The 21,358-nt window shown below is 32.6% G+C and overlaps 2 protein-coding genes and 1 long non-coding RNA gene across 11 annotated transcripts in view; 2 read left to right on the plus strand and 1 right to left on the minus strand.

Annotated features, from left to right (window-relative positions):
• The window catches only part of LOC106770140 (serine carboxypeptidase-like 45), a 22,587-nt gene extending 2,711 nt beyond the window's left edge, over nucleotides 1–19,876 (plus strand). Inside the window, exons 4-10 of the mRNA XM_022785423.1 lie at nucleotides 17,421–17,513; nucleotides 17,627–17,697; nucleotides 17,798–18,088; nucleotides 18,257–18,381; nucleotides 19,034–19,126; nucleotides 19,392–19,509; nucleotides 19,597–19,876. Coding sequence (XP_022641144.1) covers nucleotides 17,421–17,513; nucleotides 17,627–17,697; nucleotides 17,798–18,088; nucleotides 18,257–18,381; nucleotides 19,034–19,126; nucleotides 19,392–19,509; nucleotides 19,597–19,761 — 956 coding nt within the window. The 3' untranslated portion in view covers nucleotides 19,762–19,876. The remainder of the gene's footprint in view (nucleotides 1–17,420; nucleotides 17,514–17,626; nucleotides 17,698–17,797; nucleotides 18,089–18,256; nucleotides 18,382–19,033; nucleotides 19,127–19,391; nucleotides 19,510–19,596) is intronic.
• On the plus strand, nucleotides 7,591–10,129 carry LOC106770138 (cucumisin). The gene is made up of 4 exons (XM_022785424.1): nucleotides 7,591–7,675; nucleotides 8,923–9,011; nucleotides 9,606–9,700; nucleotides 9,849–10,129. The coding sequence occupies exons 1-4, from the start codon at nucleotides 7,592–7,594 to the stop codon at nucleotides 10,109–10,111; spliced, it is 531 nt and encodes a 176-aa protein (XP_022641145.1). The 5' UTR covers nucleotide 7,591; the 3' UTR covers nucleotides 10,112–10,129.
• On the minus strand, nucleotides 11,099–21,358 carry LOC111242380. 9 transcript variants are annotated; one of them, XR_002669365.1, is made up of 3 exons: nucleotides 21,039–21,358; nucleotides 20,477–20,956; nucleotides 11,099–11,517 (listed from the first exon to the last, which is right to left on the minus strand). It is a non-coding gene; the product is annotated as an uncharacterized LOC111242380 (long non-coding RNA). The 9 variants fall into 9 exon arrangements; XR_002669366.1 differs by having other exon boundaries at nucleotides 20,470–20,956; XR_002669363.1 differs by having other exon boundaries at nucleotides 11,099–11,533; nucleotides 20,470–20,956.

Here is a 21,358-nt window from a genome sequence, read left to right on the forward strand (position 1 = left end):
GTTCTCCTTTTCAGTGAGACTTTTGGATAGCTACTAATATTTTTCCTTTGTCACAGTATTCTTAAATATGACATGCAGAATCTAGAGATTCCAACTATTTCTATTCTTGGTGCACTTGCTAAGTCTGGTATCAGGGTTCTGGTATACAGGTAAATGAGTTTTTGGTTTCTTCCTATTACAGATATTTTAATACATGTTTGGTTCAGCATTTGTATTTTTAAACTCACATTTCATATGTGAAGCATGTAAGTTAATCAAAGTAACTTTATTTTGGTTGCAGATCATGAATCTGTGTTTGAGTTAATCTAACATGAAATCAGATGTTCACTTTATTATGTCTATGCACCACAGTCCTGTCACAATTATTTATGCTAACATTCTTAAGCAAAGCAAAACAATTTCTTCTCTTACTGCAGTGGAGATCAAGATTCAGTGATCCCATTAATTGGTACAAGAACCCTGGTAAATGGACTGGCCAAGAACTTTGGACTTAACACAACAGTGTCTTATAGAACCTGGTTTGAGGGAAGACAGGTTAAGACTTAATGCATTTGACCCTGAAAATTTTCATGCATTTTAGTTCTGTCAATCAGCTCAAACCTTTTCTGATAATTTTCAGGTGGCTGGTTGGACACAAGTATATGGAGACATCTTATCATTTGCGACTGTAAGAGGAGCTGCTCATGAAGCTCCATTTTCCCAGCCAGAGAGATCACTGGTGCTACTGAAAGCATTTTTGGAAGGAAAACCACTTCCACAACCATTCTTTCAAATATGAATGACAGAGGTGTTCTTAGCTCAATAAGAAAAGCATTCAAAACCCTCACACAAACTCATTATTCTTAATGGATCATCTTTCAATTGTTGTCAACATTCCTTCTATCTTTCTGCATTTTTGTTTCCTTTTGGAGTGAATGTTACATGGATGTATCTCAACCAATTTCGTTCATGCCATTCCTCAAACAAGTGAAAAGCAGAAAACACACGTACACACAACAAAACCAACCCTTGTACAAAACTGACTAATCAAATCAAGACCTTATATATATATATATATATATGAAAATAATATTTTAACACCAATTTTTTGACACCATTTTTACATTGCACACGTGTCAAAATGTGGTTGGACAATTTAAAATTAAAAAAAAGACTTTGATTTTTCTCTTCCAAATATGTCCTTGTTTAAGTTTTTTTTTAATTTGAAATCATCCAATCACATTTTGACACGTGTACAGTGTCAAAATAGTGTCAAAAATTGATGTTAAAATATCATTTTCCATATATATATATATATATATATATATATATAGTCGACTTCCAAATTCAATGATCCAGAATCAATATTTGATAAAAACAAAATATACAAAATCAATTTTATCTAACTTCAAAATAATACCAGCAAAAATTTTAGTCAACTTAAAACTAAACTATTTAACTTTTCCCTGGTTCAATTTGCTCCTTTCTTTTACCTATGATTGTTTTCATGCACGCATTGTTTGATTCAATGAATTTTCTGAGAAAAGGGAGAATGAAACGAACAGACTCACAAATTTGTAAGATATAGCAAGAAATATAGTTGGGCTTGTAAGTGAAGATACATCTTAATTACTTTCTTTCTTTCTGCACCTCCATAATTAACTTGCACCCTCATAAATTTTGTACTCTATCTATGATATATAATTCAGAATATAATCCATATTTTACATTCTGAAATATAAAGTAAATGTATTTTAGATTGTACAATATTTTGAAATCTATAATCTAGAATACAATTTTTATATTTTGAATTATATATTTTAGAATATAAAATAAAAATATAAATTTCAGATGGTATAATTCAAAATGTAATATCTACATACAATTTAAAATACAAAAGGAAAATTATAAAAGTGCATCAAGTTATGAAAACTAAATTTCGGGCTGAAATTAAGGAGTTACATTCAGAAGTTGACTTTAATTGATTATGTAGGAAAGAAGGTGATGCGAAGTATTATCCCTATACCATTAGTTATGGTTTTTTTTTTCTATAATAAAATTTTAATTCATCTAAATACTTTATTTTTTTTTTACTTTAAACTTTTTTCATCTTTGTTATTGTCTCATTATTTTAAGAACCATGCAAACAAAACAATCGACTAAGTAAATGGTATTCAAAGAGTGAAATTGAATTTAGTGTTTTAATATTTTCTTATGGTCTACTTTGAAATAGAAAAAAATTATACAGATGCTTATAGGTAAGCATGAGTTTATTTAACTTTATTGTTTCTTTCAGACCTCGGATTCAAACATTGTCTTAAATCCAATTTGTAGACAATAAATAAATTCCTACGAATTGATGGAAAATAAAAGAGAAGAAATTAAAATAAACTTTGGTTTGGTAAATATCGTTCTAGATACGTGTCCAAATTAATGTCTAAAATATCTAATGCATTAAACAGTTTCAAATCACAAGAATTTTTTTTTTTAAAAAAAAAAAACTTTTAAATTTAGTTTTGTTGCATGTTCATCCAATTGTCACCCTTGCATAATTGTATTGATATGAAGACTAATGATTTTATTGTATATTGTTGCATTGTGGAATAAGTGGAAACTCATGGCCGCTATGGAGAATAGATTTATTTAAAGAAACTGGGTAATGACATAATGAATATATACTACAATGTTAAGTAATTATGAACGACTACAACTAAAACGGCCATACTGATGGATGGGATGTATTACAAGTAGAAAGCATTTTAATGTTAAAATTAGTAAAAATTTGGCTAATTTAATACATAATAAATGCAATCACCTGCTTCTTTACTTCAAACATGTATTTATAGATTTCCAAATGAGTTTTAGATTATTGACAGCCTAATCGTGATCTAATTGGTGTTAATTATGTTTTGTCGTAAACTAATATCCACAAAGCCTAATTGTTGTTTAAGGGTAATTGTTTGATCTAAATGTCACGGCCATAGATGGTCGCTTTAATATTCCTGACTGTGTGGACTGTCTGGTCCTAGGTTAATTGGATGATCATACAGTACACGAATGCTCTCAAGCCCGAGCATATCATGATATACAAAGCGATTAATTCCAAAAAAAAGTTTGGTGCTTCTTGGGAGTTTTAGTTTTCTTCGTGATTGATCGATAATTGTAACCGCTGGCTAGGATTTGAGAAGATGTGACAGTTGAATCGCTGGGAAGGGGGCACATGACAAATTGGTATTCGTGCATCCTAGGAAATGAAGGGTCGCAAGATGTGGATCGTTAGATCCTTCTTGATCCACTGTTGAGAGTAGTTTGTTGGGGTGTCCGTTTTCAGCTATAAATAGAAGTGTTTCTCAACATCATTTTCACTGTAACTTTCAACCTTATGTGAAGAACTAAGCATCTAAATCTCTCTCTAAGGCAATAATGTTTATCACTCTCTTGTCTTCATCTAAATCCATGGTCATCATCAATATTAGTTGGCTCTCCCATTTTCGAATCAACCAAGCAAGTCATTGAGTCAAGAGACGAGATGACTAATGTAAATAGGAATAGTGTCGTCGCCTGAGACAATGCTATTGGGGAATGAGATGGGTCATGTACGCTTGTGGCGCCCGTTCCAAGTTATGGTTGGGTTCCTCATGAAGTTGGGCAATATTTGTCCTGTTTCAATATAAGGTACTCTCTAGAGGAATTGACTGGTAGGGTGGCCTTGGTTAAAGCTGCGGAGGACGTTGAACACTTCAATCTTACTATATGCAAAAAGAATGAACTGGTCTTTCATGGGAAGGAGGGGGTTGCACATGATTTTTTCTATGCCTATTCTTGCCTCTTCAAGGATTTGCTCGTTCGGCTGCCCTCAATGGCTTCTAGATGTCAAACCTAATTCCTACCTAACTGCACCCAAATGGGTAGGCGTTTATGTAGGCTTTTGAGGTGATTTGTAAGGCCATCAATATTACTCCCACTCCTTTTTGCTTTCTATACTTCTTCCATACTCACCCACATGTGAGAAGGGATTGCGTGTCTTTGATCTCCGAAAAGGGGAAGTGGATGTTCACTTTGTCCGACGCCTCTTTAAGAGATTCAAGACTAACTACCTTAAGGTAGTAATAAAAGAGGTTGGTCGGCAAAAATTTTACAAAGATAACGGCCAACTAAAATTTCTATTTTATTGGACGGAGAACCCAAGGAAACTAACATTGTGGCACGATGACGCCTGAGGAGTTAGAAGCATTCGGCCTGATTAACAAACTACCTCGTCACATCTCCTCTCGAAGCCTACTAGCCTCACTAACTCTAACGAACTTTGTAATAAGGTGTTCGATAAAATTTCAATTCTATTGTGTTTTCTATCTCGTCATTGTTAACTTGGCTAAATTTTGTGTTTTATTTCAAACATAAAGACATCCTTAAATTCAAATAAGTGGCATGAACTTGGGCTTGCGATCCACCAAGTGGACGATCTTAAGGCTTCTCAGGTGCCTCTTTCGCGCGCATGAAGAGGATCCTCCTCCTGCGAATCCCCTGAGATCGTATTTATGTGACCATGCAAAGGGCGATCACGACTTTTGCTCCTACTTCTGCTCTAGTGCCTAGTCTCCCTTTGACCTTCTTCACAACTTGGTCATCAATCGAGGCTTTGACTTTGAGTGGGAATCTTCTCGGGGTGGTTAGTTTTGATGTACCTTTGGAGATAACGTTTAACTTTTTGGCAAGTATACCAAATCGCTCAAGTAATATAAAATGTTAAATTCAAATGTCGTTTCCCAAAAGATTCGTGTAATACTAAATAATTGTATGATTAATAACTCATCTAGATTAAAGAATATAAGGTTATGTGCAAGTAAATAAATTGACAAGGCTAGGGGGGTCAGGTTCTGGATCTTACTAGCCACATAATCTCGACCAAATAGAGTTCGAATGATGGAGAAACTATCCATTGAGTTAGGTGACAGGGTGTTAAACCACACCAACGTCTCCCCCTTTAAAGATAAGGAGAAGGACCTACACTACATGAGGTCGCTCACCATGTAAAAGGTCATTGGAAAACATCCTCAAATGTTCGTCTAGGTTAGTGACTTGTCGTACTTCTCGAATGTTAGGGGCGTCCACTGCTCGGGCATGGACATCTCCATGATTGTTAGGGTAAAAGGTAGCAGATTGGCCATGTGAACCATCTGTACTTTGGGAGCTCCCTTACTTGCTTTCGTGCTTCCCTCTTGGATCATCTTGGTTGGTCCCTTCATCTACTTGTTTACGTTCAACGGGCTAAGAATATCCAACACTGAATGTAGGGTCGTTTGCTCTTGGCATGCGATCGCATGTTCAACCTTCAACGCTGCTAACTCCGCTTCGTGCCTCCTTTGCATTTCATGCATTTGGCCATGTATCTCCCTAATCAACTCAATGAGATCTCATTGTTCGCTCGACTCTCCTAGCATAATTGTGCTCATATGATCCTGATGATCACCATTGGGTTGTCTTCTAATTCCTTGGGCCTCACAGTGGGCACCAAAATGTTTCGGTTGTGGGGTTGAGGTTATATGTTCTCCAAGTTGTGTGTGTCCTAGTGCTCGTCTTCGTCACCGTTTGTTCTTTAAATTGTTTGGTCCAATTGGTAAGTTACTTACATAAGGTACTTCGATGTCAAAGTCAATAAAAAGTCGACTAGTTCAACAGTTAATATATAATAAAAGCAATCACCTACCTCTTTATCTCAAACTTGTATTTATAAATTTTGGAATGAATTTTTAATTACTAACGACCTGATCATGACCTAATTGATGTTAATAATATCATAAAGTAATCTTTAGTAAACCTAATCGTTGTTTAACAATAACCGTTTAATCTGTATGAGACAACTGCTCAATCTTTTAGGTGATCGTTTTAATACTCTTGATTGTATGAATCATCCTATCTTAAGTGAGAATACACTGGTATATTATTGGATTGTAGACAATATTGTATTATTGGACCTTACGTGAGAATAGTTATTAAATTATTTTTCCTAACAAGGTGTATTCATGGATTTCTAGACAAGTAAATACTCTGTATGAGATATATTGTTGATATATATTATATTAGTATGTTCAATAACACAATTTAAACTAATCGTCCACCTTGATGCGCGTTGAATTGGTCTTTCTTATGACCGTATTCTAAAATAATTAAATATTAATGAAACGAAAAAAAAAAAATCTAAATAAGAAATGTACTCATGGGTTATATACACGACGTTTAATATATATATATATATATATATATATATATATATATAATTTTAGAATTATTAACTTCCTTATAATTTATTTTGAAAATACATTTCTATAGGTTTAAATTTTCTACTTACCAAATCAATAATTGAACCATTATATTTTCTCAGGTATTTATATGTTAACGATTCTATCATGATTTCATCTTAAAGAGACATATTGATTAATTAAAGGAGGATTATTTTTAACTTAATGTGTATTTGAGGTCTAAGAGTATTATTTAATTACAGTATGTTATCGTCGATAATAAATAAACTTGTATTTCTCAAAGGTGTTTAAACTATTTCCCATTTGAATTATGGGTGCTATAATATGAAAATTGTCTCCAAAAAGAAAATATAAGTATTCTTATTTTTCATGAGATTGAAAACATGAGAAGGTCTCACAAACATTTTTATGACAAAAATATATATTGGTAATATAGAAAAAATGTTCTATTCCATCATAAAATTTATTGAGAATAACCAATTAGATAAAACTAATAAAGTTAAATATCATATAAAAAATTGATAAACTTATTAATTATTTATATGGATTAATCAAAATAATCTTTTCCTAATAAATTCCTCTAAAAAATCTATCATTTTGTTCCTTTAAAAAATCTATCATTTGTACATTTGTGGAGAAATGTATTATATAAAAGAAAAGTTGACTCTTGAAAAAAAATTATTGAGAATAATCAAGTGCTTCTGGATAAAAATAAAATAAAAATTAAACATTATATAAGAAACATCTCTTACGTGAATTCCACACGTCTTACATGAAATACTCATAAGAAAAATTATTCATAGGTTGAAAATGATGTAAATTCCACATGTCTTCCGTGAATTAGGTTAAAATCATATTTATGCCGTCTCTTTAATGAATATCTTGAAAAACCCATAAATAATTTTAAAACTTCAATTTTATTAAATTAAATTATTTTTGAAAGGTATATCTTATTATTATACTTAATTTTAACAGTTTTATTTGATTATTTGTTTTCCCGCATGAATATTTGATTGTCATATTTTATTTTTTAATAGTATAAATTCTTAATTTATTATATGATAAAAGTCTCATATCAATTAAAAATAAGATCATTTTATAATATATAAGTGTATAACATCTTTTGAGTTGAGTTAGACTTAAAATTTATTTTTTAATATTATAGGTATAATTTTCATCGAAAGCTTTACCAACAGATTTGTTAGGTTTGTTAGGTGTAAACTAGAGAAAAATAGCAATCCATTCAATCTAATTGCAGTTTTTTATAAGTATTCTGATATGTCTCTAACAACCAAGTTCTAGCCTATAATATATATACTCTTAAGAAGAACTTATCGGATTATACCAAAAAGATGATATCTCTTCGCTTATTGAGTCTCCATACACTTACGTGCTTTCTTCTTTTTGTTCAAACACATTCAGAAGATGAAAGAAAGGTAAATAACCTAACTTTGATTGCAAATCATTGATTTTCATAACTTTCATTTTAAGGAAACTATAACATGTAGTTTACTTCTATCATCTTTCAAACACCCTTTAGTGAAAAAAAATATTATTTTTTTCTTAGAGCACATTTAAATTATACGATCTTCAAGAAATATGTATATTTGTGCATGCATCTTTTGAGTACAGAGATACTTTTTATTTGACCTTTATAATATTTTGCCCAAAACTTTCTATCCCTTGTTCAAATTTTAACTTTTATGGCGGTTTATAAGCAATTATATGTTTTGAAAAAGCTGGGGAAATAATAATTATCTCCAAAATTCGACTGTAACTTTAATACAATGAGTGTGTATAAAAGTCTGATGATATTTGTTTGTATATTAAGAGAAGATGAGTGAAAAGAAGAAAATGATGAAGAGAAAGAGAATAAGAAGGAAGAGGAAGTGAATAAGAAAAAAGAAAAAGAGAAGGAATGCGACAACTAGGGATGGCAACGGGTCGGGTCGGGTATGGATAGTGCCTATCCGTAACCCGACCCGCCAGATAAAAACGTACCCGTCACTTGACCCGCTACTCGCCGGGTACCCGTTTAAAAAATACTCGCGGGTATTTTAAAACCTGTAGGTACCCGTTGGATATCCGTTTTCAACCCGCGAATATTTAAAAAAAAATATTTTATAAGTTTTTAAATGAAATAATCCAAATTAAATTGAAAAAAAAAAATTGAAATGTTTTAGATTTTAAGTTAAAGGTACTTATGGAAAGGAAACTAAGGAGAGAGATATAATTTTAACTTCTAAGTGGGTAACGGGTATCCGCGGGTACGGATAGTGCAAAACCCGAACCCGACCCGATAAGAAGCGGGTATTAAAAAACCCGCTACCTGCTACCCGCGGGTACCTATTATCCGCGAGTACTAACTATCCACAACGGGTTTAATCCGCAGATATCCGCGGACACGGATTTTTTTGCCATTCCTAACGACAACGGTGTGGCATGGTGATGCAACGTAATAGGAGACGGAAAAAGAAAGAGAAAGAAAGAAAAAATAAGGAGAGGAGAAAAGAAAATGAAAGAAAAAAGGAATATTAATATGATAAAATAAAGCTTAAAAAATTACATTAAAATATTAATAATAATTTTTATAACGAGTTATTTACTAGAATATATCGTTAATTTAACAAGAAAACAAAATTTTAGATACTAAATAATGGTTTTTTGTATTTTCGTTTGTAAGACTTACATTGTGTACATGGGTGATCTTCCCAAAGGCGTGGAATCCACGGAATCACTTCACATCACTATGCTTCAAAATATCCTCGCCAGGTTATTAATTCAGTTTTCTTTTAAGTTTCTTCTATCATTTTAACTAATTATAGGATTTGGTTCAATTTATTATTTGATTTTGATGAAAAAAAAATTATGATAACTCATTCGAATTAAATATAAAATAAGATGTGGTTTAACCTGGTTTAGTTTAATATAAAACATAAATCAAATCCATGTTTTACAATATGGTTTGTACGGTTTTTAATTTTTATAAAATTGTTCAATATACTATTATCAAATGTGTAAATATAGTTACCTAAGATTAAGGATTTTATTTCTTTACCATGGAACCACACACAAATATAATTAATGTTGTGATGAAAATAAAAATTCTTTTAACGAAACAAAAGAATTTTCAAATGAAATAAAACTAAAGATCAAACAAAATTGATAAAAGAAGATTTTTACATTTCCTAATAAATTAAAAGTTTATGCGAATTGATACTTGAAATTAAAAGTTAATTAAATATTCTCATGTAAATAAAATTATTAAAAAAAAAGTATGCGATAAAAGTAATCTGATTCATGGAAATTGAAGTTACTGTTTCCTGAAATACAGTAAAAAAATATATTGAAATGGGTTTGATGCAGCAAATTTACAGCAGATGTTTTGGTACATAGCTACAAGAAGAGTTTAAATGGTTTTGTGGCAAAGCTAACAGAAGAAGAAGCAGTGAGAATGGAAGGTATTGATTACACTTCACTGTACTACAATGTAATATACTAACTATGTCATAATAGATATTTTTGTATGTCATAAAATGTTTTCACTCATGTTACATCTCATTATGAAATTGTATCTATATGTAATGAATGATTTTGATAATTTTTTAGGATTGGATGATGTTGTTTCTGTTTTCCCAAACAAAAGGAATGAAGTGCAAACAACAAGGTCTTGGGATTTCGTAGGTTTATCTCAGTCTGTGAAGAGAACAACCACAGAGAGTGACATAATTGTGGGAGTAATAGATACTGGAATTTGGCCAGAATCTCATAGTTTTGATGATCAAGGATTTGGTCCACCTCCATCAAAATGGAAGGGCACTTGCCATAACTTCATCTGCAACAAGTACAATACATTTTCTTTTGATAAATAATTAATATTTTCTCTTTTATTACTTCCTTTAGTTCTTTTATTACAATAATATATACCATGTAATGTAAATGACAACATACGCACAAGTATAATTATTGTAACTAATGTCAGATTTCGAGAACTATTTAAACCTGTTTATTTAACTCCTTTGTATTATCAATTTTAAACATAAATGAGCCTTTTTCATCCATTATCAGTGCAACGTTTAAGCACATTACACCTAGTTAAAACTGAATCATTTAATTCAAATCATTGAATTTGATGAAATAGATACCCACAAAACAAACATATACAAAAGCAAACTCACAAGTTAATGTTTGAGACACTTTCAAGCCATATTGACTTTAATAATGTAAGTTTTCCTTTAGATAAAATAAATACATTTCATATTCATATAATACGCCAACTAAATATATGTATGTACACACTCAACACATGCAAGCAAATCTTTATAAGTGATGGTGTACCTTTGAATAATACATATAAATCTTTAAGATTAACAGTTTTTATGAACCCGAACAATTGATTTTACATTATCATTCCAATTCATAACATAATAAAATAATAAATTTCTTAAATTTCATAATTTTGGTGATTGATAAAACAGCTCTCTTAACTTTTGAAAGTCATTCTTTCAAAAGAAATTATGCCATAAATTCTCATAAGCCAGTCTTTCACATTATAAAAAAAAATTCAACAACAATAAACAATATAAAATAATAAGACAAACACATATAAAGGAGTTGATACCTCCAAGCAAAACCCGTGAAATAATGAGTTTACAGATCTTTTATATACATTATTCAATAACCCTTAAGATAGGTCATAAAAATATTTTTTTATATATATATTTGAATAACTACCTCAACATTTAAATCTCTAAATCATTCAAAATTTGAATTATTTATTTAAAAACTACTATGGAAGAAAAAAAAAAAGCAATTGATTTTAGCATATCTAAAACAGTTATCATCACTTTATTAATAAATTTATAATGTAATAGTTAATATATTAAATATTCTTACACTAAAATAATCCCACGAATTACATATATAAGGCACTATTAAATTAATAGTAATTTAACATTGAGAACTTTTTGCAGTAAAATAGTTGGAGCTAAATATTTTCGTACGAAGGATTCATATGAAGAAGATGATTTCATATCTCCAAGGGATTCAAATGGGCATGGCACTCATTGTGCATCCATTGCCGCTGGAAACCCAGTTGAGTTCGCAAGTTTCTTTGGCCTTGCATCAGGAACAGCAAGAGGAGGAGTTCCATCAGCACGCATTGCTGTGTACAAAGCTTGTTGGTCATCATCTGGTTATTGTGATGATGCAGACATCCTTCAAGCATTTGTTGAAGCAATTGAAGATGGTGTTGACATCATTTCCATTTCAATTGGACCTGCCAATGTAGAATACTACAACTATTTCAATGATGTATATGCCATTGGAGCTTTCCATGCTATGAAGAAAGGCATATTAACGTCCACTTCAGCTGGTAACAGCGGTCCAGAGTATTATACAACATCCAAAAATGCACCATGGGCACTTTCTGTAGCAGCTACCACTACTGACAGAAAGTTTTTAACCAGTGTTCAGTTGGGTGATGGCACAATTTTTCAGGTAATTTAGAGTATAATTTCCTTTATCTTCATATATTTCATTGCTTCAATTAAACTATACCCAACATTCAGGGAGTTTCAGTTAATATATTTGATCCAAATTACGAGAGCTATCCATTAATTTATGCTGGTAATGCACCAAACATCATCGATGGATACAACAGTTCCATATCCAGGTACCAAAATCTCTCGTAATCATTTTACAATTACATTTACTGATTTCCAGTAATCTGTCCTAACATTATAACTACTTAGGTTATGCCAAAAACATTCCTTAGACGAGAATTTGGTGAAAGGAAAAATTGTTTTGTGTGATGGTTTCCATTCTTCATCTGAGGGATTGGTTTCTGGAGCAGCTGGTATTTTATTTAGAAATTTCGTGCCAAACGATGTCGTTTTTACATATCCATTGCCAGCAGTTCACCTTCGTCGCATAGATGGAGCTCGCATACATTCTTACATAAGTCGATCAAGGTATATTTAATTTTCTTCTCTCAATAGTTTTATGAATTTTAAGATTTCACTTCAGAAATGATTGGAAGTTCACTAGAGATAAGGTCAATTTATAATATATAAGTGAGGCGTAATCCTCATCTTACAAGTCGGTTTTGTGGGATGAGTTAGGCTTACAAACCCACTTTCTAATATGGTATCAGAACCATGATTAGAGCCTATCTAGCGAGTTCTAAGTAGGTATTTCTGTTTCTATTCCAACCGTGTCGGACCAATATTGGACCACCCAATTTGTAATATCACGCACAAAGTGAGACACAATCCTCACCTTACAAGCCGTTTTTGTGGGGTGAGTTAGGCTTACAAATCCATTTTCTAATAGAAATTCCTCTTATATTTTGAGAGTTTGCAAAATAAGGATCACAATCACAATAGCTGTTTTCTTATTCATATCACTATTTCATATTATATTATCTGCATACTGCAGTAATCCCACTGCTACCATATTTAAGAGTTATGAAGATCCAGACTCAATAGCCCCTTACATAGCTTCATTCTCATCTAGGGGACCTAATGCAGTCACTCCAAACATTCTTAAGGTAACTTTATATAATGTAATATACATAACAATTTGTATTTTCAAAGATATAATTTGCTTATTCTAACAATTTATTGATTTTTTGTAGCCAGATTTAGCTGCTCCAGGGGTTGACATTTTAGCTGCGAGTCCTCCAATTTCATTTGTTTCTGATGTCGGAGGAGATATTAGAATTGCAGAGTATATTATAATGTCTGGCACTTCAATGGCATGCCCTCATGCTACTGCAGCAGCAGCTTATATCAAATCATTTCATCCTGATTGGTCCCCTGCTGCAATCAAATCAGCACTGATGACCACTGGTAATCATTGTTTTCAACCTCTAAATCACATACATCTTGCTAAAGATTATTATTTTTTCTGAATAATAAACAAAGAAAGTAAACATGTAATATTGTCTAAATAAATAGAGTGTGTTGCTTTTCTCTCTCATTTGCAGCTACCCCAATAAGTGCATCACTCAATCCTGAAGCTGAATTTGCTTATGGTGCTGGCCAAATCAACCCTATGAAGGCACTGAATCCTGGGTTAGTTTATGATGCAAATGAAATTGATTATGTTAACTTTCTATGCGGCGAAGGATATGATACCAAAAAGCTACGAACTATTACAAAGGATGATAGCAGCTGTACACAACAACCTAATAATGGAATGGTTTTGAATCTTAATCTCCCATCTTTTGCTCTTTCCATGTACACTTCAACACCTTTTAGTAGCACTTTTCACAGAACCGTTACCAATGTTGGAGCCAACACATCAACATACAAAGCTAGGCTAAATGTACCTCCGTCTTTGTTAAAGTTGAAAGTAGAGCCAGACGTTATGTCCTTCTCGTATGTGGGTCAAAAGAAGTCTTTCACTCTTGTGATTGAAGGAACACTTAATGTTGATACACTTTCGTGTTCTTTGATTTGGGATGATGGAACTTTTCAAGTAAGGAGCCCTATTGTTGTGTTCCATCCATAAATGTAAGTTATAAGTGAGCCCTATTTATATACTAATCTTGTTATTGGTACACTAAATTCACTATTTGATCATCTTAATCATTGATTATGTTGACCTGAAAAAAATATGAGAAGGAAGAGAGAAAAAATTGTTCACGTTTTTCAATGGGCTGTCATTGTGAAATCGACACTGTGGATTAGTTACCATTGGATCGTGCTAAAAATTTGACAAGAAGTTTGAAAAATTCTATTATTCATTGTTGATAAGAGGTTTGAGTTGGAAGAAATTCATTTCCTACAACAATTATTTATTTAGGATTTCTTTATCTTCTTTGTTCTCTATTTTGCAAGTTTGTTACTTTGCTATTTGGTTGAATGTTAATATTACTTTTTATAGTTGATTAAGACTCATTTGTACACTTTGTTGATCACAGTGGAACTATTTCTTTTTTGTGGACGAATCATGATTTTTATCTTTGTTTTAAGGGGTCTTCCAATTTAAAAATCTTTGTACCTTTGTTATTGATTTTGGTGATTTATTATTGCTTGATAGTTGATCCTTATAGATTATTGCAAGTTAGAAGAAATTATATTTGTTGCATTCTTTAGAAATTTAGTTGTGTTGTTGGTTTTTCTTATCAGAATAGTATTAGAGTCGATAGTTAGTCTTGGTGACAAGCTCAAACGAGTACAGTATGGTCCCTGTATCAAAAGTATTCTGACAAGGGTGTCAAGTAAACATGTTCAATTAAGAAGAATGATGGTAGAAAAAAGGATACTCGTGGTAGGGAATGCTTTTACTAGAAGAGGAATGTATTCTAATTTAATTCAATGGTTGACCTTTCAATTGAGTTTTTCTTCTTGTTAGAAACCTTCCAATTTAAATAATCTCATCCACCTTCTAACATAAGCACATTGAATTGTTTACTTCCAAATAATTAGATATAATGAAAATAAAAAGAACGAAAGATCCATTTTATTAGTATGTTTGAATTTATTTTTAAGAAAATATTTAAAACAGACCAATCACAAGCTACCACGTATGTGTTGTAAAAAAGTTGTCACAAAAGAATCGTTAAAAGAACTTTTTCGAAGAAAGAAACAGAGATAAGAAATTCAATTAAGTTATCAATTTCGCTAAAAGTCTATTTTTCATCTGATGTCTTTTATCTTCTACTTGTTCATGGATGTTTTGCTTTTCTTTTTATCTTCTTCAACACAGGACGTCGATCCTTCCTTTTCTTTTTGCCTCCATGGCCAACGACAACTCTTCATCTATTAGCAATCTTCATAAGCCATCAAAACCATTCACTTGCATCACCCTTAGCAGTGTCACCAAGCTTCTACCCTTAAATTAGTTGAAGTTGTTCTTGATGACTATGATCTTCTCAAATATCCAGATGAATCCTTTCCTGCGCCGCCGATGACGATCTCCACCACTGATGTACCTCCAACTTTGAATCCTGCTTATCAAACCTGCGTCGACAAGACCGTCTTATACCTCAAGCAGTTAAAGGAGCGTCTTCACACAGTGTCTAAAGATGCAGATTGGGCGTTCCTCAACTAAAGCAGAACATCAAGCCTCTCTGCTTCATCTTCGGTTTGACTCATTACTGTTCAAGTTGCATCTCTCTTCCAGATCGTTCAACTTGCGGGAGGATATCAATTATAATAATTAGTTTTAAATTAGAATAATTAGCCTTTATTAGCTAATTCTTGTATATTTACTTTTCCTTTATTTAATTTAATTATTAGTGTTAAATATCAATTATTATAATTGATATTATAATAATTGATATTAAATTGGTGGAGTTTATTCTTTTTTAGCTCTTTCCAATTAGGTTATCAATTTGTATATTTATACTATTACAATCCAATGATCAAATAAGAAATTCATCCAAAATAATTTTTTATATAAGTCCTCAAATTTAAGGCATTTGAATAAGTTTTAACTTTGTGCTTATCATATTGATGTTCTCATCACAATATTTTTTTCAATTTTATGTTTTAAAAACTGCATTAAGACTTTGTCCAAAAAAACAAAATGTGATAACTTAAAATCGAAAGAGTGATAAATTTATCATAGTAAAGTATTTTTCCTTCTTAAATATTTACCAACATCTTTATTAGGTGTAAACCCTAATGGATAGAGAAAACTATAATTCCATTGCATCTTTGTATTAGTATTCCCTCTTAAATGTCTTATAAGTGATTGTTGTGACCGAAAACTAAATAGGAAGAAAAGAAGAAAAAAGTTAGGAAAATTTCATCCAAGTGCATGTTTGTGTAAGCATTCTCAATTAATGTGTGTAAAGTGACTACTAGGACCAAGTCTTTACAAGATCAAATTCTTCCCTATAAATATACCCTTAAGAAGAACTTGCATATATATGAAAGCTAGGGTTTCATATTTCATCTGAATTCTCACTTAAACATTGGAGACTTGCGGGAAGTAAACGTTGGAGGCTTGCGAATCTTCCGCATTTGATGGAAGCACGAGACTTGCAGAGCAACGTTCCATCGAGTCTTGCGGAAAGTGCACAGTAAAAAAGCAACACTAAATATTTTGCAATATTAGTGTAACAACACGTTTTTATAACATAATGAAGCTCCAAGATTCAAGACATTGGGGTCACCACCAAAACTTGTTTCAGAGTCATGGACCCAACATGCACACTAACACATACCACAGTACTATAATAATCATACTCACATAGGCCCTTACTATATTCCTTACTCTGCCTTCAACCTTCAAAGAACACACACAGAGAACTGTCCTCAAACCAACAACCCCTTCTCAGATCTTACTATGATGTCTCAGTCATTTGTTATGATTGCAGCATCACTGTTATTTGTTATAGCTCAAAGTGTTGTGGGAGTGAATTCAGTTTCACAAGCTGATAAGATAAGCACTTTGCCAGGGCAGCCACCAGTCAAATTCCAGCAATATGCAGGTTACATTACTGTGGATGAGAAGCAGAAGAGAGCTTTGTTTTACTACTTTGTTGAAGCAGAAGTGGAACCGGCTTCAAAGCCACTAGTTCTATGGTTAAATGGAGGTATTGGTATATGCTGTAGTGTATATGACAAAATTTCTTCTTTTTTTCTTTTTTTTTTCTTTGGTTTTGGAATCTTAACCAAACCCTTTAGATTCAGTGGAAGAAGCGGTTTAATATGCTATTTGGGTTTTGAAGGGCCTGGCTGTTCTTCTGTTGGAGTTGGAGCTTTTGCTGAGCATGGCCCTTTCAAACCAAGTGAAAATGGACTTTTGAGAAATGAATTTAGCTGGAACAAAGGTAATCCAAAAAACACAGCTAATCTTGTACTTTTTATTGGAATATGCTAAGTGACCTTTTAGGTTTAATCAAAATTTCTTATTGATTTGAGTTTGTCCTTGTTGCAGAGGCAAATGTCCTGTACTTGGAATCACCGGCTGGTGTTGGTTTCTCCTACTCTGCCAACAAATCTTTCTATGACTATGTCAATGATGAAATGACAGGTTCTTCTTCTCTTCTTCCATTGCATTTTGTAAAGTAGCATGTAAATAGTACTAAATGAGTCACGGTTTAGCTGCTAACAAGTTGAACTGAATTGATTAACTATTAACCATATTTGTAGTTTGATTANGGATCAAAACTATGATGTCACATTTCTCAAAAATCTGATGTGTGGTTCCACTTCCTTACAGCAAGGGACAATCTTGTTTTCCTACAGCGTTGGTTCACTAAATTCCCAAAGTTCAAAAACAATGACTTCTTTATCACAGGGGAAAGCTATGCAGGTATTAATATATATATATATTAATATATATATATATATATATATATATATGTGGTAAATGAATAATGTTTCATTTTGTGTTGTTTCTGTGAGGTAATGCACACTAGTTTTCAGGTCACTATGTACCCCAACTTGCACAACTCATTGTTCAAACCGAGACCAGGTTCAATCTCAAGGGAATAGCAGTGAGTACACACATGATATATTTTTAATGATTGATACATAAGAAGCACTTTTTTGTTAACTTGAACAGCACAACTTGTTTCTCATATTNTATACTTGCAGATAGGGAATCCTCTTCTAGAATTTAACACGGATTTCAACTCTAGAGCTGAGTTTTTCTGGTCCCATGGCCTAATATCAGATTCAACTTACGAAATCATCACCAAAGTATGCAACTTTTCCCAAATAAGGAGACAGCACCTAAGTGGGACACTTACCCCCCTTTGTTCAGGAATACATAGGCTAGTGTCAACGGAAGTTAGTAGATATATTGANACATATGATGTTACACTTGATGTGTGTCTTTCATCAGTAGATCAACAGGCTTATGTGCTGAATCAAATGACTCAACTGGTATGTGCTTCATTCATTTTGCGTCTATTTGAATTGGTTTTTCTTCAATAACTTATTTGACNAGTTTTACTCAAGAGAGTTTAATTTTTTTTTATTTTTCTATACTTGTCCAAATATGTCATATGTTTTCCTGCTCATTTATTTTGCAAGCTTTGAACTCTTATGCAGCAAGAGGGAGGAAAGATAGATGTTTGTGTGGATGATGAAACTACTTCATATTTGAATAGGAAAGACGTGCAAAAAGCTCTTCACGCTAAGCTCGTAGGGATCACTTCTTGGTCAATTTGCAGCGAGTAAGTTTTGTTGCCTAAAAGATGGCAAAACACTAGTAACCTTTTAACTTTAAGTTTAATTCTTCAACTTCATAAAATCAGTTTAAGATAAGATTTATATCTACTTATATATTGTAATTTGGTTATATTTATAGTCTGATGTAAAATCTCAAAAACAGTCCAAAAAGTCCAAAAGTTATTCATGGAGTGTTTGATCAGGATAGGCTCAAATATAACTTACAGATTCTACTTTTAAAGAAAAAAACTAGCAAAAGATTGACAATGTTAGAATGGAGTAAAAAAGGATATGACTAGGGACATTGAGTAGAAATGAATAAGTTGAATGTCTTATAAGAAAGAAGATCGATATACCAATTGTAGGGTTTGAGTTGAAGGTGATGTTAATCACTTATATACACTTCTGTAAATCTCTCCTCAGGAACCCCATCACAATTCTCCCCTCTAATGTTTGATCTCAAGTTTCAAAGATTAGAGAATTCTAGTTTCACTAAAAATAGTGTAAAGAAAAAGAGAGGGATAAAATATAAGTTCCACACCTATTTCATCTAGCACCAAACTTTCAAGATCAGGGTGCTTGTTAATACACTACAATAAATGTTCTCCTTTTCAGTGAGACTTTTGGATAGCTACTAATATTTTTCCTTTGTCACAGTATTCTTAAATATGACATGCAGAATCTAGAGATTCCAACAATTTCTATTCTAGGTGCACTTGCTAAGTCCGGTATCAGGGTTCTGGTATACAGGTAAATGAGTTTAGTTTCTTTTTATTACAGAATTTTGAGTACATGTTTGGTTCAGCATTTGTATTTTCGAACTGACATTTCATATGTGAAGCATGTAAGTTATTCAAAGTAACTTTAATTTGGTTGCAGATCATGAATCTGTGTTTCAGTTAATCTAACATGAAATCAGATGTTCACTTTATTATGTCTATGCACCACAGTCCTGTCACAATTATTTAAGCTAACATTCTTAAACAAATCAAAACAATTTCTTCTCTTACTGCAGTGGAGATCAAGATTCAGTGTTCTCATTAATTGGTACAAGAACCCTGGTAAATGGACTGGCCAAGAACTTTGGACTTAACACAACAGTGTCCTACAGAACCTGGTTTGAGGGAAGACAGGTTAAGACTTACTTCATGAAGACCATGAAAATTTTCACTGCATCTTAGTTCTGTCAATCAGCTCAAACCTTTTCTGATAATTTTCAGGTGGCTGGTTGGACACAAGTATATGGAGACATCTTATCATTTGCCACTGTAAGAGGAGCTGCTCATGAAGCTCCATTTTCACAGCCAGAGAGATCACTGGTGCTATTGAAAGCATTTTTAGAAGGAAAACCACTTCCACAACCATTCTTTCAAATATATGAATGACAGAGGTGTTCTTAGCTCAATAAGAAAAGCATTCAAAACCCTCACATAAACTCATTATTCTTAATGGATCATCTTTCAATTGTTGTCAACATTCCTTCTATCTTTCTCCATTTTTGTTTCCTTTTGGAGTGAATGTTACATGGATGTATCTCAATCAATTTCGTTCATGCCATTCCTCAAACAAGTGAAAAGCAGAAAAAACACGTACACACAACAAAACCAACCCTTGTACAAAATAGAGTAATCAAATCAAGACTTTATATATATATATATATATATATATATATATATATATATATACATACTTATGTCGACTTCCAAATTCAACGATCCAGAATCAATATTGATAAAAACAAAATATACAAAATCAATTTTTACCAGCAAAATTTTTTGTCAACTTAAAACTAAATTATTTAACTTTTCCCTGGTTCAATTTGCTCCTTGCTTTTACCTATGAGATTGTTTTCGTGCATGCATTTATGGTTAGGCTAATAAATCCTACTATGCGTTTTATTTTTCCATTAATTCATACCTAAATCGTATTTTAAGTCTTTGACAATTTCTACATGCGATATATCATTATCTGTTATAAACTTAGACTAATATCATGCAATGGTTAAGACATCACAGCCAAACTGACTGATAGGGAGAGAGATGACATGTCGACACAATACCAAGTACAAATAAAAGTAAGGAAAAAAAACTCACACTCTACCTCTGCAGCAGGGACCTCTTTCCACACTGAGCTCTTGCACTTCCTTCTGCAACCTCTCGTTCTCCTCCGTCAGATTCTCGCAGAACCTCTTCAAAAACTCACACTCCACCTCTATTTCTTTCAGCGCAACACATGCACTGAGGTTAGAGAGAAAAAAAAAACAAACAAAAACATAAAACACACGAAATTGATCGGAACCTTGTTAAGAGTGTTGTGTTCTTTCTACAATAAGATATCTCGACGAATGCCTCGTTTCCAAGCAAGGAACCAACACGAAGCCACACGGATGTGGGGAATCAACACGAAAATTGTTTGAAGATTGTGATGCGGAGAACCACTGATATGTTTTGAAGAAATTGTTTGAAGTTCAAATTATATTGAAGGAATGAAAGGGGTTTGGGAGATTGAAGGCAGTGGGGAGGGAGAATTAGGGTTTGGGGGAGAAATTTAGATTATGCTGAAGGAATGGGGGGAATTATTCTAAAAAAACATTTAGGGGCGGTAATTATTATAAACCGGAAACTTAAAAAAAAAAAAAAAAATGAACTGCGGTTGTACAAACCTTGTCGGTCATCTGGTTGTGACGATGCAGACATCCTTCAAGCATTTGATGAAGCCATTGAAGATGGTGTTGACATCATTTCCATTTCATCAGGACCAAGAATCGTAGAACACAACGACTATTTCAATGATATATATGCGATCTGGAGTTTCCATGCTATGAAAAAAGGCATATTAACATCTACTTCAGCTGGTAATAGAGGTCCAGAGTTTTATACAATATCTAAAAATGCACCATGGGCACTTTCTGTAGCAGCTAGCACAAAGTTTTTTACCAGTGTTCAGTTGGGTGATGGCACAGTTTATCAGGTAATTCAGAGT

The sequence above is a fragment of the Vigna radiata genome, chromosome 8 (assembly GCF_000741045.1).
Source record: "Vigna radiata var. radiata cultivar VC1973A chromosome 8, Vradiata_ver6, whole genome shotgun sequence".
Classification (NCBI taxonomy): Eukaryota; Viridiplantae; Streptophyta; class Magnoliopsida; order Fabales; family Fabaceae; genus Vigna; species Vigna radiata.

Coding starts and splice junctions, on each gene's coding strand:
- LOC106770138 (XM_022785424.1), top strand. CDS start 7,592: ATGATATCTCTTCGCTTATTGAGTCTCCATACACTTACGTGCTTTCTT. Junction 9,012..9,605: donor CTTCAAAATATCCTCGCCAG/GTTATTAATTCA, acceptor GGTTTGATGCAG/CAAATTTACAGCAGATGTTT. Junction 9,701..9,848: donor AGAAGCAGTGAGAATGGAAG/GTATTGATTACA, acceptor ATAATTTTTTAG/GATTGGATGATGTTGTTTCT.